Raw genomic sequence first — 18837 nt, 5'->3', positions numbered from 1 at the left:
AGGTCAGGGATCCCGCCCAAATCTGGAATCTGTGGGTCTGCAAACTAGTCTAACCTCCCTCAACTTGCCACCCACCCCATATTCCTAGATTTAGAATCAGCATTTTCCTAGTTTATAGTAAATGAAGGCCCCTGAGAAAGAGTGATTGTCTTGGTCTCCTGGGAAGTTAATTGCAGATCCACTGCCAGAATCCTTTTCCTCTTGAGGCACAGCCTTGGTCTTGCTACTTCCCAATTAGAAACTTTTGGCAGTTCCCCTCTGTTTTCAGAATAAAGCCCAAACTCTTGAGCTCCACATTCTATGAGATTGTTACCAAACTCTTTTTCTCAGTTTCAGAACCCAAGTTTTCCCTCATCCTGAGTCCTGATTCTTGGGTGCTTTCTGCACATTGCCTCTCTGGTTGTGTTCTTGCTCAAGACTGACAATCCCAAAATTGAAATTCTGTTAGGGTTTTGTCCCTTCAGGCTTTGTCCCTTCACGGCACGTGGCAGAAAAATTTCCTACCCTCATGTCAGGAAAAGTAGCTTTAGATTGAGGTCACAGCTCAAACCAACCTTCCCATCCTTAGTTTACTAGAAATCAGATCCTACTAAATTTTATGGATAACTAGGCAGAACAGCACAATTCAGCACAACTGTGCTAATGAGGAGCCTGTGGTTTCCTGTCAATCTTGGTCCAGTGGAACAAATAGGAATGGAAGAAAGGCCTGGAAAAATGCCCACTGAGAGTACTAATCTCCCGGATATATAAAGAACTAAAAAAATTTAACATCAAAAAACAAAACAAACCAAATAACCCAATCAATAAACGGCAAAGGAACTGAACAGGCAGTTAATAGAAAAAGAAATACAAGTCATCAACAAATACTTGAAAAATGCTCAACATCTCTAGCAATTAGAGAAATGCAAATTAAAACTACACTGAGATTTCATTTCACTCCAATTAGAATGATAATTATCAAGAATACAAGTAACAATAAATGTTGGTGAGGATGTGGGAGAAAGGTACACTCATAAATTGCTGGTAGAATTGCAAATTGGTGCAACCACTCTGGAAATCAATATGGAGATTCCTTAGAAAACTTGGAATTCTATATTTTAGAATGTCTTTGTTCTAACCATTTGACCCAGTTATCCCTCTCCTTAGTATATATGCAAAGGACTTAAAATCAGCATACTATAGTGATACGGTTACATCAATATTCATAGAAGCTCAATTCATAATAGTTAAAATATGGAACCAACCTAGTTGCACTTCAACGGATGCATGGATAAAGAAAATGTGGTATCCATACACAATGGAATAGTAGCCATAAAGAAAAATGAAATTATGGCATTTGCCAGTAAATGGATGAAACTAGAGATTATCATGCTAAGTGAAATAAGTCAATACCAAAAAAAAACCCCAAAACCTAACGTTCTTTCTGATATGTGAATGCTAACACTAAACAAGGGTAGGGGAGGGAAGAATAGAATTTGATTGGATTAGACAAGCCAGCATGAATCAGACATAATTTTTTATGTTCCTTCATATATGAAGACACAACCAGTATAACTCCACATCATTTACAATCTCAAGAATGGGAAGTTATACTCCATGTATGTATAATATGTGAAAATGCACTCTACTTTCATGTATAACTAAAGAGAACAACAACAACAAATAACAAAAACAACAACAACAACAAAAAAAACCTATTTCCATTGATGGACAGATTCACAGTCTCTGGGACTGGAGTCAAAGAAGCTTTTCCTGCTTTTTTGCTAGGAAAGTAATAAAACTTCTTATTCCTTTTCCTCGAAACCATTTTCTCATTATTGGGTTGGCATCAGGAACAAGGACTGAGCTTTCTGTACCATTTAGATGGCATTTTGAGTGGCAAAGCACAGTACAGAGAAATAGAACAACAACTTGGAAGGACCCAAAGGACAGTACAGGGCCGAAGCCCTTGGCAACTGCAGCACTGTTAAGTGTGATGTAAATTTGTGTATTCCGTAAGCATCTACATTTTAGAATATTTTTGTTATAGCCGTTTATCCTTTTGCCAACTTGAAGAAGTGAAATAGAGCAAGTCTCAAACCTTGTTCATTTTTGTGTATATGTCACTGGTCCAGCTGGCTGCCACGGGACAGACTGTGGAGGAGTCCCTCCTTGGCAAAACAGCGGGAGGAAAAGTCAGCTTTTTCGCTGACCAGACCAAAAGACCTCACAAGAACAATGAGAGGAGTAAAAGTTTATGTGGGGCTCACAGTTTCAGAGGTATCAGTCCATAGACAGCCAGGATCTGAGGTGAGATAGAACATCATGGCAGAAGTGCGTGGCAGAAGAAAACACCTGGGGATATGGCACCAGGAAGCAGAGAGATTCCTCTCACCACAGACTAAATATATACCTCAAGGGACACGCCCAGTGAACCACCAACTCCAGCCACACTCTACCTGCCCACAGTTACCAACCAGTTAATCCCTATCAGGGAATTAATTCACTGATTAATATGCTCATGACCCAATCAATTCACTTCTAAACTTTCTTGCATTTTCTCACGCATGAGCTTTTGGGAGACCTGTAATATCTAAATCATAACAGAAAGATGTGTTGTCAGCTTGTCACCACTGAACTCTTCTTGGAACAGTTTTTGATCTCTTTTAAGCTTCCTCCAATAAACTATGTCTCCCATGTTGTCTCTGGGCATTTTCTTTGGCCCATCTGCCACCTACCCTCTGGCATAGCAGAACTGGGCTATGGACAAGACACCCACAATTCTTTTAACAAACTCAGATTCTTTTGTTTTAGTGAGCTGCTTTCCTAAATATAAGTAGCATGTTGTGTAGGGGGCCACCCCGAGCTATCTGAATAGCCTCTATTCGGCCTTGGAGCCAAGGAGATTTTGGTCTGGTATTGCAAGTCGTTTTGCGACTTATTATGCTTAGTACATGGTGCTCTCAGTCCTTGCTCGACTAGAGAGGCTGCTCTGTAGCTCCAGACTTGAGCACTACCCATTGGGTTTGTACAGGCCCCCTCCTGCCTTATTTGGCAAAAGAACATTCCACTAAAACCCTTTGAAGCCCCCTTGTACAAATATATAAAACACAGGCTCCTCTCTCTCTCTCTCTCTCCCTCCCTCTCTCCTTCCTGGAAGCAGGAACTTAAAGTCGCACAGCCATTCCACCCTTGCTTCTCAAAATTATTTCTGTGTCATGTGATTTTTTTCACTGTATTTCTCAGCCAGCACATTTCACCCAAAGGAAATCCAAATTTCATAACCTGTGGGACGCAGGAGAGAATAGTCAGAGTAAGGATGTTGCAGACTGCCCCCTGCTGGGAAAGGCTCCTGAAGGAAAGTGCCTTCCTCCTTCCTCTAGGACACACAGGTCAAAGGCCACACAAATCAGCTGACACTTGTTCTGATGTTGTCACTAAGCTTCCCTTTCAGACATGGATTGTTCTAGAAATTTTGTATAAGTCAATGTAAATAGAGTGAGTGAAAATACTTTTTAAGAGAGAGAGAGAGAGAATTTTAGTATTTATTTTTTAGTTTTCAGCTGACACAACATCTTTGTTTGTATGTGGTGCTGAGAATCGAACCCGGGCTGCACGCATGCCAGGCAAGCACGCTACCGCTTGAGCCACATCCCCAGCCCAGAGTGAAAGTACTTTGGAGATATTTCTTAGGATGGACAGAAATTGGTGAATAATTGCATTTGTAGTCTCGCTGAGAAAAATTGCATTTGTAGTCTTGCTGAGAAAGGAACAGAAGACCAGGCAGGTGCTGGGGCAGGATTCTAGGGCCAGTCCTATGGCTGTGTTCCCTGATTCCAGACACAGAATACTGAGGACTAAGATGTTGGGAGCAGTGGTAAGGTGACAAACACAGTTGACAGGGAGTGAGGAGGCCAAGACATGTAAAGGACTGGAAATAGTAACACACTCAAGGGGCCTTGGGAGGGAGAGGGTCTGATTCTGGAAGGGTGCAGGGATCTGCCTTGTGTGACGCTCACCGACCACCACCACCACTCACACCCTGGCTCAGCCTTCATGAAAGTGTTCAGACCCTTTGTACCAACAAGGCAGTCCTTGCTGCAAAGAATAATATGCAGTCTCAACAAATCCAATCTCTTCTGCATTTATTATACAATTGCTATCACTAGCCTTTAATTTTCATACATACTCACACGCATGCCCATGTGCACAAACACACACAATGCATTCCACAAGTCCTCTGGGGGCAGACCTCACATGGAACAAATACTAACTGGGATAATGTTTTTAAGTGAATGTATAATCTTTTTGGAAAAGAGAGAACAGAGTAAGATTGTTTTAGAAAGTTGCTCCTCTCCTCATGTCTGATGGAGAGAGGTGCTTGTGTGTGGCTTCCAGGAAGATGTTTCTGGTATTTATCCTGAACTTTCCCCACTGGCATCATGGCCAGGGAGGTAGAGACAGGCTTGGTGCCAGGGAGCATCCTTGCACATCATTTTCTGTAGAAACACTGCAAAAGAATATGTACTGGACTCTATAATCATTTTTCTCAATTGTGAGGGCAATATTTACGTTTGTTGTGCCTTAGGTAAGGCAAATAGCTCTACTGGTCAGTGTTGGATGAGCTGAGGCTGTGGAGAGGCAAGGAGGGAGCTACAGCATTGCAGGAGGTTTGGAGTCAGGGGGCTCCTGTAGCCAGGACCTTGCTTTCCCAGTCATTGTGTCAGGATGGGTTCTACTGGGCCAGAGCAAGTGTCAGCAGTTAAGCCCCTTTGATTTCATGAGCTACAAAACAGACAGGCTAGCCCCAGCAAACCTCCTGTGTCCTGGAAGGCACCTTACAGCACACTGAGCATACTGGGCTCCCAGCTCTAAGGCACATAAAACTCCTGCTCTGCTTGCACAATTAGCAAATATTGACAAAACTGGCTTCTGAGTGTGGCAAGGTAGTGCAGGGGACTTTCGAGTTACCCAGCTGAATCCTGGAAGTCCACATGGTGACAGTGAGAGTGTTGTATAATAAATTGGCAGTCCACCTGGGAATGTGCCAAGCTCCAAGTCAGGGGAAAGGTGGGAAGAGCTCTTTGCTGTCTTATCCCGAGGTAGGGGGCACAGTGTGTGTTTGTGCACCAGATTCTAGCACATACCAGCCCGATGGGTAAAGGTGGTGGGATGGAGGAAGGCAGGGACATCAGTGAGTGGCTCCAGGACAGAGAGTACACAACACCACTGTCCAGGCTGGAGATGCTCATCCACTGCTTCCAGGCCATTTAGTCTTGGCACTGGTACTGGACTGGCCAAGGGCTCTGGAACACCTGGAACCTGTTGTAGAGGTTCCCCTAGCCTCCTCACAAGTCTGCAAAGGGGAGAATGGAGCATAGTTGTGAATGGAGGCTGAAGATGTTCTAAACAGGAGAGTTTCCCACAGAACTCCCAAAATAGGCTTTGTCTATGCTTCCCTTGCTCTTTTTCTCCTGACCCACCTCTGTTTCCCAGGCTGGCCCACGTACCACAGTTCATCCCCAACTTTGGGGATCTGTGAGTATAACCAACTATTTTTTTTCAATGATTCTGTGGGACTTGCCATATCTGAATAATAATAAAACCCATATTGTAAAACAGAAATCTTATCATTACAATTATTTCAAGCAGAAGAGAGGGCCCAAACTTCTGGTAATTAGGAAGAAATGAAACAAGCATCACCACAACAACCTCCCCGCCTACACACACACCAACAGGGAAAGAGAAGCATGTTGAATCAGGAAGACAGGAGCACTGGTTGAGAGGCAGGTGAAGTACTGGCCCATATGCATTTAAAGAAAGTAAGGTTTGGGAGCTCCTAAGATTACCATTGGCAATGTGGTGGGTGAGGGAAACAAAACTAAGATACTTCTACCCCTGATGGCTCCCTGTCTGTCTGAGGAATCCCATGTTAAATGTTGAATCAATGGGGAGTGCTGGTGGAAGATGGGAATAGATTTGGGACACACTGTGGCCAGCTGAGCCCCAGGAAACCTCAAGATCCATTCTTCTTTGACTCTGAAATGTTCTCATTGGTCTCAAGGCCCAGTATTCCATACCTTTCTTGAATGTGCTGCATCTAGAGATGAACACGTCTGTATGCCAGGAGGGCAGGTGAGCCCAGCAGGGGCTCAGTCATCATTTTCCTATTCCCTTTATAAGTGCTGATGGGCTCAGTTCCCCATACCTGGGAGGAAATTTTGTGAAACTGGAGCTCCTCTCTGCTAGGCCTCAGAAAGGTGGAGGCCCTTGCTTCTGGGGAATGTGCCCTCAGCGTCTCATCAGAGATTCAGAATGAAATAATACTTCAAAGATATGTGAATCTCCAAGAAGGCAATCAGCTTGCATGCAAGGGGAGTTGGAAGGGAAATCACTTGGACCTGAAAGTACTTTTTGTTTATTGAATCACTATGGTGTAAATTGTGTCTCTTAAGTACGGGAACCAGGTAGTTGCAGAGTGTTTAGGACACAGAGGGCATAACAAGGACTTTTAATTTGTTAACTAATCATATTGACACAGACTTTCTGGTAAAAGTAAAAATTTGACTTTACTCAATCCTGAATGGTAAATTTTCCATGTTGGATTTTGCTGCTACTACAAATTTTAAAAATTTATTTTAATCCAGGTAGATTGACTTCTGGTAATTGCACAGTTCAAAATGAGAAGAACAAAGTCTCAGTTGGGTGACTAATCCCACAGCCTCTCCCAATGTGAATCACCCTCCAGGAAGACTTTAGGTCTTACTCAATTAATGTTTGAATTCATTGATTGACACATCTCTAGAGGAGGCAGCCTCTAAACACCAGCCCAAATGTTCCATGACAGTTGACCTTGAAGTACACTTACCTTTTGTGAAAATGAAGACAAAATTGAAAATTTATGTTGAATCTTATTTGTTCCCACAGAAAGAGTTCCACACCCCTTTTTCAAAAGAAACCAAAATTACTGACTGCTGAGAAAATCAGTGAGCACAGAAAATATAGTCATCAGTCTACTTTATATCATGTGTTAAGCCTGGCTCAGTTAATATTGATAATATGATAACACAGGATAGAAGAATATTACCACTTCATTAGACAGCAAAGAAGAAGAGATTTTTTTTTTTTTTTTATGCTGGGGATAGAACTCAGAATGTGCTCATGCCAGACAAGTCTCTGCTACCGAGTTTTATAGAACTTGCTTTAACAAAACACCACCAATAATGTCTTCTAGTTTTATTGTTTTTTTTTCTTCTCTTAAAATGAGTTTTAATAAATTCATTTAAGAAATACTTATTGTTTGGGCGGGGGCTGTGGCTCAGTGGTAGTGCACTTGCCTGGCATGTGTGAGGCACTGAATTCGATTCTCAGCACTGCATATAAATAAATAAAATAAAAGGTCTATCAACAACCAAAAAAATATTAAGAAAAAGCAGTTTGTCTAAGCTGTGTCCTAAGAGTCTTCCTTAAAAAATAAATAAAAGGTATATTTATTGTTTTCATACTAGAGCCAGTCACTTTGACACATTTTGCTAGAGACAAATAGGGTTCTTTTATTATTATTATTTAGCTTTAGGTGGACACAATATCTTTATTTTATTTTTATGTGGTGCTAAGGATCGAACCCAGTGCCTCACATATGCCAGGCGAGCACGCTACTACTTGAACCATATCCCTAGTCACAAATAGGGTTCTTTATTCATGAACTTTTTTTTTTTTTTAAGGAAGAGAGAGAGAATACACACACACACACACACACACACACACACACAAAAAAAAAAAAAAACCTACTTTAGATCCTGAAACTATAAATGAGGTGAGATAGAAACTGACTAGCTTGCCATTTTATTGGGTAGTCAAGCAAAGCCTCTCTGTTGTGGTGATTTCAACTGAAACCCAAGACAAAAAACCAGATGCACAACTGGAAGAACAGGGTTCTGGAAGAGGGAACAGCAATTTCGAAGGCACTGTGACCAGAAAGATCTTAGCGTGTCCCAGGAGCAAAAAGAATGTTAATTTCTACTATTGATTATGTTAGGGATACATTTGGGAGTGTAAAGACCAACCAGCCCAGGCTTGTCCTAGAGGAGCTCTAAGATAATACCAGGCAGAACTCCACTACAGTGACAGAAGTGTGAGCTCCGTGTAGACCAAAAAAGGGGTTGATTGTCTGGGGTGTGTTTCAGGGAAGATTTCACAAAAGAGAACATGAAAAGCTGCAATTTAAAGTATCAATAGAATCAAGAAGGTCGGGATTGGGGACAGTGAATAATGTAGAGGAGAACTGGGAGCGAAGTCCCACAGCCTGTGTTTCTTTCTTTTTTTTTTTCTTTTCTTAATATTTTTAGCTGTAAATGGACATCTTTATTTTTTTATGTGGTGCTGAGAATTGAACCCAGTGCCTCACACATGTAGGCAAGCACTCTACCACTGAGCCACATCCCGGCCCCACACAGCCTGTGTTTCTTATTGGTGGACACCATGGTAGAAGAGAGTGACCGAGTCCAGAGACTCAGAGGCCAGGTGTGACATCACATTCTGGGCACCATGGGAGCTAAAAAAGGCTCCAGGGTTGAAAACACAGGCTTAAATTTGTGCTTTAGGTGGCTGTCTTATGTCAGTCCTAAGAACCCTGTGAACTGAGCATTGTGTCCATTTTTCAGATGAGTTCAACTAAAGTCTGAGAGAGGCAATGTACCATGCCTGAGGTTCTAGAACCAACCAGAAACTAGACTGAAGAGGGCCTGAGAGAAAACTAGATGCCTATACTTCAAATTGCTTTATGTCTCTTAGCTTAAAGGCACAATGAGTGAAATAGATTATGCAAAGTTGTAAAATAGAGAGATCACACACACAAAAATAGACTTTCAACAAGGCAATCAAAAACACTTCCCGAACATCCCTGCCAGCCTGTCATAGGAAAATCAGAGAAGGAGTCACTTTTTTTTTTGGTACTGGGGATTTAACCAAGGGACAATTTACCATTGAGCCACATCCCTAGCCATTTATATTAAAAAAAATTTTTTGAACAGGGTCTCACTAAATTGCTTACGGCCTCACTAAGTTGCTGAAGCTGGCTTTGAACTATAATCCTCGTGTCTCATGTGAGAAATGGAAAATTCTACGGTCCATTTTCAAAATACAGTGTTTAGCCTTAATTGGGACACAAGTTTCAATGATAGCCATTTTAACTAAAGCTTTATCCTTTGCCTTCCCCAATTCTAAGATTAGCCAATTGTGTAGATTGTAATACTGAGCTTCTCTTATCAAAGTAATGGGTAGCACTGTGTTAGGAATAAAAACAGGTAAACTGCCTGCCCAAGTGTGCTTGCTTGCAGGATTTTCGTTGATAGCATGCCCTGGTGCACAAGTAATATTTACCTTGCTGAGTCACTTACAAGTACATGTTTGATTCCTTGTGGCACCCTGGTATTTCTAACAGTCAGTGTACCGAGGGGCTGGAATTACAGGCCTGTGCCATCATGCTTGGCAGGAGTCACTTTTTTTGACATATTTTATTGTCTGTCTATGCTGAAAACCTTTTTATTTTTCAAAATTATAAAATTTTCTTAACGATTTATATGTGAGTAACCTAATGGTGCCAAAGGGTGAATGATGTTACATAAAATGTGCTGGTTATTTTCAGTGGAATTTACAGAAAACTTAGGAAACATTATTGTGACTTAAAATGATTTCCCATCCCCAAATGAATTTCATCAGTTCTTAGTTTCATCAGTTCTATACAATTACATAAGAAGTTTTGGATATTGAGCTGTCTATAATTTACTCTTCTTTGTTGCAAATGTTTGATGAGAAAGACAACAAAATATCTGTAAACACAAGGCAGAACTCTTTTGTACTGTGATGGCAGTGGTTCCAGACACCAGGTTGGACTTGGCTGTTGCTTATGGTGGGCTGGGACTGAATCCCACCACCCCATTCCCCCTGATGTCCTCTGCCCTGATTCTTTCTGTTGGGTGAAGTCCAGCAGGCTGCAGAGGCATGAAGCCTCTGCCAGAGGAGACACAGGAATAAGTGGCAGAGGAGACGCAGGACTAAGTCCTAGTCTGGCGCAGGATCTGCTGGAGCCCGGAAATTGAAACATGAAAGCTCAATAGTGCTTTCATGAAGGTCAGGGGCTTCAGAGGAAGGGATAAATGCAACAGAATTAGGATCCATGTCCTTAATCAAGCCCTCCTTCATTCCTGACAATTAGCTTGTTAGGAAGAGGAACAAGAGGGAAGTCTATCCTGTGCTGCCCACTGCAGCAATCCTGGGTGGACTAACAGTATGGCAGCAAGAACTGGGGCGGAAGTCCAAAGAGAGTTGAGCCATTTTCATTTATTTTAAGGTGGACAGGAAGGGGTCAGGCAATGATGTGAATAGCTGGAGACTGTTGTTCTTTAGGGAGAATACAATCAAAGGATCCTTGGTGAAACCTTACTTTTTCTTTAATCAAATTTTTGTACACATAATCTTTCCTGTTTATTGATCAGAATCTTACAGGTTTTATCATCAAATAAGTGTGAGATTTCTCTTATATATTTATAATCATTATCCCCCAATTATAAGCCTCATTTTTATGAAGACACAGCCTGGATTTGATGCCCATTTTCTGCCCAACGCGTCATGGAGTGGCTGTCCCATAGAAGGCACTCACTAACTGATGCATGAATAGACAAAGTCATGCTCATAGAATAATAGAAGTGAAAAACTCTTACCACCTAGCAATGTGATAACCACAATAACACTGTACTCCAGGTTATTAGTCACATGTTTGTGTAATGCTGTTGTGAACAAACCTACAACACTGCCAGTTACATAAAAGTATTACACCAAAAGTTCTGTATGCATATAATAGTAGATGATGATAATAAATGACTATGTTACTGTTTATGTATTTACTATGTCACACTATTATGGGGGGGGTACTGAGGATTAAATTAGAACCCAAGGGCAATTAACCACAGCGCTACATACCAGACTTTGTTTTTTTTTTTTTTTTTAATTTTGAGACAGAGTCTCTCTAAGTTTCTTAAGACTTCTCACTAAGTAGCTGACCTTGGCCTTGAACTTGTGATCCTGCTGCCTCAGCCTCCTAAGTCACTGGGATGACAGTCATGAGCCACCAAGCCTGACTCTACCCCACATTTTATTGGTATTTCCTAGTCTACACTATGACTTCTTAGTAAAAGAAAGCCTTGCTGTAGAACACTATGCCCTGTGCTGCCAGCAGCAGTCTCATACATTTGTATCCACTGTGTGTCCTGATGGAGTCAAGAGGCCACATGGACTGATTGACCTTCACTCGAAGATGTCCATTCAACAGCGTGATAGCCTCATGCATCAGTCAGAACACATCCCTGCCTTTAAGGGAAGCATGATTGAACTTGTGAAATTCTGAAGACCAAGAGTAACATGAGTGCTTCCCACTACCTAGAAACATAGACACATTTGATGTCCAACTTCCTAGGTGGCCTTTCTCTAAAGAATCATGTCTTTGACCAGATGTCATCTGCACTTCTAGAGGATGTGAAAACAACCCCCCCTTCAACGTCAGTATGGCAGAGCAGAAGTCACACCGGGTCTGTCTGAGTCCAAGACTTGGCTCTTCACTTCAATGCCAAGCTGCTTCCAAGTCCAGGTGGCTGGATTTGAGGATCTGTGCTAGGAGGGAACCCAGTGGCACAGCCTCTACAGGAAAGGTATTGGGGTGTTTAGTAATGGAACTTTGTGGTAGAAGCATGGCAAGACAGCAAGGGGACAATGTTCAGGTGTTGGCTGCCAGAGCTGAGATTGCTGTGCCTTATGGCATTCTTCCAATCCAAACCACTCAACCTGGGATTTACCATAATCCACACCTCCTCTTGTCAAGGGGTTTACAAATTCCAAGAAAGGAACATTTGGGATGTTCTGGAGGCCAAGAACTAGAGTAGGAAGAGCATAAGCCACAGGGTGGAATGTGTCCTGGGTGCTGGTACTTGAAAGAGTCCCTTAGATGCTCTAAAGCTTCCCTTGAGAGAGGGTTTAGAGGCAGATTCATCTTTAGCTGTATTTTTTGATTTTGTTAGAGGGGATTGAACCCAAGGGCATTCTGCCTCTGAGGTATACCCCCAGACCTTTTTATTTAGAGACAGGGCCTCGATGAGTTGCCTAGGTTGACCACTTATTTGTGATGCTCCTGCTTCAGCCTCCTGAGGCTCTGTGATTTCAGGCAAATGCCCCAGAGCTCAGCTCATTCATCTTTATGAGTAACACAGAGTCATTCCTAGGACATGTGCCCATATGACAGAGGAACAAAGTGTTTGTGACTCCATGAGTACACAGATAACCGGAGCACCCCATCCTCAGGGGGAGACTTGACTCCTCTGTCTAGGGCTCAAAAAGCAGACTTGGCCTAGGAGACCTATTGCATCCACATTTGTAGGCTGTGCTCAGCTCTAAGAGCAAACTTCCTACTCATAGATGCTTCCAGTTGCACACATGTTGGAACCTTAGCTCTTATCTACATTTCACTCCACCATGTTTTATGTACCCTCCTCCCAGTGCCCTCCATCTGTCCAGAACTTCTGTGAATAGTAGTATTAGCCCCTGTGGGAGGAGATTTGGAGGGCATCCCCATGGCTTCATTGTGCAGTCCATGTGGGCCTCTGGGGAGGTTCTTCTGCTGGCTCCTAAGAATCTGCCCTCATTTGCACAGCACCCTACACTCAGCACCAGAGCAAGAAAGAACCCCATCCTCTGTTGCTGGCCCATGTGCTAAGCCACTGTTGCCTTTATCTCTCCCAGCCTGACCTGCTTTCACTGCACAAAGATAGTTTCTCTCTGGGTCAATCTCCATCCTTCCCTTCCCCTTTTGCCTATGGTGAGCTGCAGCCAGAAGACTGTTCTGCCTACTTCATCCACCATTGCAACAACTTAAAACCACCCTAGCTCTGTGGATCACACTTTATGTTCATCTTCACCCAAGGGGTGCTCCTCTTGCAGTTCCTTTTAAAGTGGAACAGTAGGATCTATGTCCTTTTGGTCCCCACTGCTATTTCTCCGTTCTTTACCTCCCCATCTCCCACAGATCCTCTTTGACCTGTGCTATTTTGAGTCTGTGCCACATTATTTATCTCTCTTTCCCAACAAAGCAATGTTCTCTGTACAAGTTACCTATAAAACAGGGAAAATGTCAAACACAGATACTATTGAAGACCACTCAAAGTTGCTGACCAGCACCACCAACATTCTGGCCCAGGAATTTGTTTTCTTAAAACACCCACCAGGGCTGGGGATATGGCTCAGTGGTAGATTTCTTACCTAGCATGTATGAGGCCCTGGGTTCAATCCCTAGCATCACAAAAAACAGCAACAAAACTCCTTAGCCTATCCTTCTGGTGTAATTAATACATGAATATTGTAATCCATTCAACTGTGTAATCACAAACACGATCTTACATTGTCAGAACCTTGGTAATTGAAAGTAAGTGCTTTAGAAACAGATGTCCATTTTACAAGTGTGTGTTCCAAAGTGTGTTCCAAAAAGCATCATCTAACTCTGAGACAGGATCTTGCTAAGTAGCTTAGGCCCTCATTGGTTGCTGAGGCTGGCTTTGAACTTCCAATTTCTCCTACCTCAGCCTGCCAAGTCACTGGGATTATAGGCATGCATCACCACACTGGCCCATGGACAGATTTTCCAGGGTCTAATAGGGATGGCTGTCACTCAGGTCTTGGAATTTGATACATACAAGATGTAAAGTAAAAATAAAATCTTGACATATCTCTCTTTTCTCATATGCTAGACATATTATTCAATTAAGAATGTGAGTGTCTAGAAGAAATTAAGAAAATGTACTATATAGACACAATAGAGTTTTACTCAACAATAAAAAAGAATGAAAACATGACATTTGCCAGTAATGGGTGAATGGACCTAGAGATCATCATGCAAAGTGAAATAAGACAGATTCAGAAAATCTAAAGTTTAATGTTTTCTCTCATATGGAGGTGCTAGAGGAAAGTAAGGGAACAAAGGAAGGAGATAAGATCTCAGGAGGGTACAGCAAAGATCAGTGGAGTACAGGAAGGATATTGAGGGGGGAGGGAAGAGAAATGGGAAAGGAAGAAAATGCAGAATTAATTTGACAAAATTATTCACAAAAAGGTGCTGGGGTTGTAGTTCAGTGGTAGAGCACTTTCCAAGCATGTGTTGGCCCTGGGTTCTATTCCCAGCACCACATAAAACTATGTAAATAAAATAAAGGTATTGTGTCTATGTACAACAAAAATATTTTTAAAAAAATTTACAGAGAATTCCATCTTATGGGTATCTATAAAGCACCAATTAAAAAAATAAATAGAAGAAAGACCAATGGAGTAGAGAAAGGGGAGGAACCAGGAGGCACTGGGGACTGAAATGGAGTAGATTAAATTCCATTCATGTATGATTATGTCAAAATGAATCCAACTATTATGTGTAACTGTAACACAAAAAAACATTTTTAAAAAGAGTGTAAGAGTTGTAAAACTTATTATGACTAAAAAATGAGAATATAACTGTTGACTAAAGAAGCAGGTGGTTTGGTGAACCAATAGCCCTTGCTGCTCCAAGTAGCATCCAGCAAAGGGAAGGGGTAACAATCAATTTCATTTGGTTTCAGGCACAGAATCAGCCTTTCTCTTTAACCCAACTTTAGAGAGTTTTGCAAATGATATTCCTTTCTTTAGGATGAACTATGGTGCCCAGAATTCTCTTTCTAGAATGTTTTCTGTTAAGGTAAGTAATGAGAGGTTTTCTCTTGAGAGCTGGTGACTGTTCACATGCATACAAGCCTTAGCCCTGCTGAACTCTTGTGGGAGCCCTGGAACTCATTTCCAGCACCAGCTCCTGCAGAGCAGGGCTTACTTGGCTGAGATTCACAGTGAAAGAGGCCAGATAGTGACACTCCCACCCTGCAAAACCCATAGGGTAATATAGCTCAAAGTGCTCTCCCCAACTTTCACCTGCCTGGATGCTTAACCCTTCCCAATTGGGCTCCCATTTTCCCACTGCAGATTTTGCCTCCATAGTGCTTTATTATAAGCTTCTTAAACTACACTTTAGCTCCTTACACCCAGAAGCTCTCCTCCCACTATGTGGGTCTGTAGGATTTACATTTTCTAATTCGCTAAATCAACTGAGCAGATATTTTCTATGCCTTAGAGATGAGAGCTTAGATACACCTGAGGTGTGTGGGGCTAGCCTGCCAGTTTTGTAGCTCAAAGACTGTAGATAGAAACCCAGCAGGGTTTAACTTTTGAAGCATCTGCCCTCTGGCCCAGCAGGCCCCTTCCTGAGTCAGTGACTTGGAAAGCAAGATCCTGGCTGCAGGAGCCCCTCTTGCTCCTCACCTCACAGCACACTGGGGCACCATCTTAGTGCTCTTTCCCTGCCCCTCCATCGCCTCATCTCCATTACCTCTTCTCTCTCAGAGCTAAGCAGCAGAGCTGCTCACCTGACTCATGGAGCTGCCAAATGCAGAGCAAAGCTCTGTTGTGTCTTCAAATTGCACAACTGAGGAAAATGACCCATGGATGAAGAACACCTAGAGTCCAGTAAGACTTCTATTGCAGATTTTTATAGGAAATGACCTGCAGAGACTTTCCAGGAATGCAGGTTGGCTCTCCCTCCCTGCCCATGACCCCAGAGGGAAAGGCTCAGGATAAATAGCAGCCTTCTCTCCCTGTCCTTCAGCGACCAGCAGATCCACTCCACCAGACATCAGGTGATTGTCAAGTGCAAGGAGTGAGTTTTTAAACCCATACTCTATTTTCTCTTTCCTAAGATGTGATTTTCTTTGAACGTAATGATCCCTTACATTTTTATTTATTTATTTATCTCATGTGTGGTGTGGATTGGGTTTAGGGGACACATGGAGAATGCATTATAGCCTCCTCTAGAGTGGCAATCTGGTCCCTACTCCCCTATCCTCTGTTGGAGCCACCATGCTATTCTCTCAGACAGACTTGGATTCAGGGCTGATGGGGTCAGAGTGAAGGCTTTTGATACCAAGTGAGTTCCAATTCCAGATTTCCTAGAGGAACTACTAGGACTATAATAAGAACCAGTAGGAATGAACAACCAGGCTCTCTTAGGATATAAATGTCAAAGGGAAAGGTGCCAGTCTCGTCTGTGTCTGATTATGCCTCTCTTTCATTTCAGCACCATGAAGCTTCTCACAGGCCTGGTGTTTTGCTCTTTGGTCCTGGCAGTCAGCGGTGGGGTTTTTTCATTCATGAAGGAAGCTGCTCTAGGTAAGGGTGGTGAAGAGATGGCTCTAGGGTTTACTTGGTGCACTCTGAAGGACTGGAGCCAGTCTTATGTTGTGCTACCTTGTGTGGCAGGATGCCCCAGGTATACTGAGGAGCATTTCTTTAAAGGGACTGAAAAAAAGCAGGTGGCAGAGCAGAGGTTTCCAATGAGCTATATATGAAGCCAATTTAGCCCAGTTGATGTGTCTGCTCACCACTTCCTAAAATTCCATTGTCAATAATGTCAGGCACACGTGAAATCACCTGGAGTTTAAACCCTGTGGAATCTTGGATTTTCTTCCTCCTCATATAGTCTGAGGAATGGGCAGGGTTGTGTTCTGGGCATCAGGACTTTCAGTATCTCCCCAGGTGATCAAAACAGGCCAATCCAGCTGAGAACCACTACACTAGGGTCTCCTCAAGCAACCACAGCATCAGTGCAGTTCACTGAGCTTGCCCAGAGGCACTCATGTCACAGTGATGTGCGTTTAGGGTACAGAAGTACATTTTCCTTGGGAGTCAGGGCAGAAGTGCCTCATGTGTGCAGCCCACTCAGGCTTTCCCCTCCTGGATGCCCCCTCCCTCACTGCAATTTCTAATCACATGGAGCTTCATTCTGGAACAGTGGGTCTGGACCTGGTGTAATGTGCTGGCCCAGGGGACATTTTCAATGTGTGGCAATGTCTTTGGTTGTCCCACTGGGAGAATGTGCTGCCAACATCTAGTGGCAGACCAGAACGCTGGTGAACATCCTACAGGACTCAGGGCAGCCCTGAACAACAGAGAACCACGTGACCCAATTTTTCAACAGTGCTGAAGCTGAGGAATCCTGTTTGACAGTGACACCTCCCTTCTGTCCTTAAACATAGCACAGCTAAGTATGGTGAAGCTCACCGCAGCACAGTGGACCACCAAAGACAAACAGGTGTGGCCCCTAACAACTCTCACTAGAGTGACTTGCAGAAGCCAGCTAGGAAGGAGACGATTCCACTCAACCCATGATATCTATGGGTGCAAAAATCACAGGATGAAATCTTGAATATATTAATTCCTGGATATCCTTTGAAGGTGTTGTCACGATTTTTATGTATTTTTTATATCCCTTTTGTCTTTTCTTTTCCAATTCAGGAAGTTGGGATATGTGGAGAGCTATCCGGGACTTGAATGAAGCGAATTTCATAGGTTCACAAAGATACTTCTATGCCCGAGGGAAATATGATGCTGCCCGAAGGGGACCTGGGGGTGCCTGGGCTGCTGAAATGATCAGGTAGGGGAGGTTCCTGGGGATGCCAGGCCTGTGTGAGCAGAGCTTGGCTGCCCTGGGGATCAGGAGGGAATGATCCTGGCAGCAGGTTTCTGTGAGGCTTGAGTCTTCCTCCTGCCCACTCTGTCTAGCCCTCCACCATGGCCAGTGCAGGGCCTGGGCCACTGACAGAGCCAGAGATGGCTGAGGTTATGTGTGTCAACTCAGAACTAGAGAAAGGGAGGGCCACAGAGTGATCCCTAACCCTCCCTCCCTGGTGCTGTTCATCCAGGTTCAGGGTGAAGAGACAGGCTGAGTAGGGCTGTGCCAGACAGGGGTGGTATCTCAGCCCCTCTTCCTTGATCTTCCTGGACTCCCCTCAGAGCCATTCCCTGGACAGCATAGAATTAGGAGGGTAGCCTGAGGTGTATCAGCCTGCTGAGGAATCTCCTTGCTGCCTTGCTTGATTTCAGTGATGCCAGAAATAACATTCTGAGATTTTTTGGCCCTGGACTTGAGGACTCGGAGGAAGACCAGGAAGACAACAGAGCCAACAGGAGAGGAGAAGATCCTATTATTTACAGACCTAAAGGGTTGCCTGATAAATACTGAACTTCATCTTCATTTTGTATCAGGAGACTGGCTGTGAGTCCCCAAAGTTTGGGATATGAAATCACTGCATCCTGTGACCACATAAATGGGTGGATGGCCCAAGTTGTTGTTCAATAAATACATAAGAGATGGAAATTCTAGCAAATGGGTGTTATATTTTGCACTGAGGGTGGTATGTTTGGTACAAAGTGGTGAACAATAAACACCAAGAAGATCCAGCCTGGACCTCAGGGTGTAGGGGATGTGATTTCAGCAGTCACACAGGACAGACACTGGCACTGAGCCTTCGCAGAATCAGACTCTCTCACTTGTCCAGGCCCCCGTGGTTAGCTGTTGCTATTTCCAGGCCTTTCCATGTCCTGACCACCTCACTCCTGACAACTGTGTCCTGTCACATTCTCTGCCCCCAGGGCTTTAGTCCTCATTGGGTCTGCCTTTGGAGACAAGGGGCATGGCTATGGGAAGGCTGGCTCTGGAATCCTGCCCCAGATACCACCATCTTGGTTTTCTGCTTAGTTTTTAGCAACATCTGCAAAGCCAATTATTCACCAATTTCTGTTCATTCTATCCAAGAAATACCTTCAGAGCAGTGTCTCCCACTCTATTTCTATTGCCTTATTTCAAGCCTAAATGAAGATGTAAGTGCACACCATTTGTGGTGTTGTATTTGTGAAGAACAGTCATGGTGGAAAAGAATTCCTTATCAGTCAGGTCTTGTAGGAGAC

General features: G+C 43.3%; 1 protein-coding gene across 2 annotated transcripts; it reads left to right on the top strand.

Moving 5' to 3' along the window:
• The first annotated feature begins 15711 nt into the window (after positions 1-15711).
• Positions 15712-18196, top strand: LOC143391536 (serum amyloid A-1 protein-like). 2 transcript variants are annotated; one of them, XM_076844250.1, is made up of 4 exons: positions 15712-15731; positions 16169-16260; positions 17386-17524; positions 17974-18196. In XM_076844250.1, the coding sequence occupies exons 2-4, from the start codon at positions 16173-16175 to the stop codon at positions 18110-18112; spliced, it is 366 nt and encodes a 121-aa protein (XP_076700365.1). In that variant the 5' UTR covers positions 15712-15731; positions 16169-16172; the 3' UTR covers positions 18113-18196. The 2 variants fall into 2 exon arrangements, with proteins under 2 accessions (XP_076700365.1, XP_076700364.1); XM_076844249.1 differs by having other exon boundaries at positions 15712-15751.
• The last annotated feature ends 641 nt before the right edge of the window (positions 18197-18837 follow it).

This window comes from Callospermophilus lateralis, chromosome 2, assembly GCF_048772815.1.
Source record: "Callospermophilus lateralis isolate mCalLat2 chromosome 2, mCalLat2.hap1, whole genome shotgun sequence".
NCBI classification, from domain to species: Eukaryota; Metazoa; Chordata; class Mammalia; order Rodentia; family Sciuridae; genus Callospermophilus; species Callospermophilus lateralis.
The sequence above is the reverse complement of the archived record's forward strand: the minus strand, read 5'-3'. Positions and strand labels throughout refer to the sequence as shown.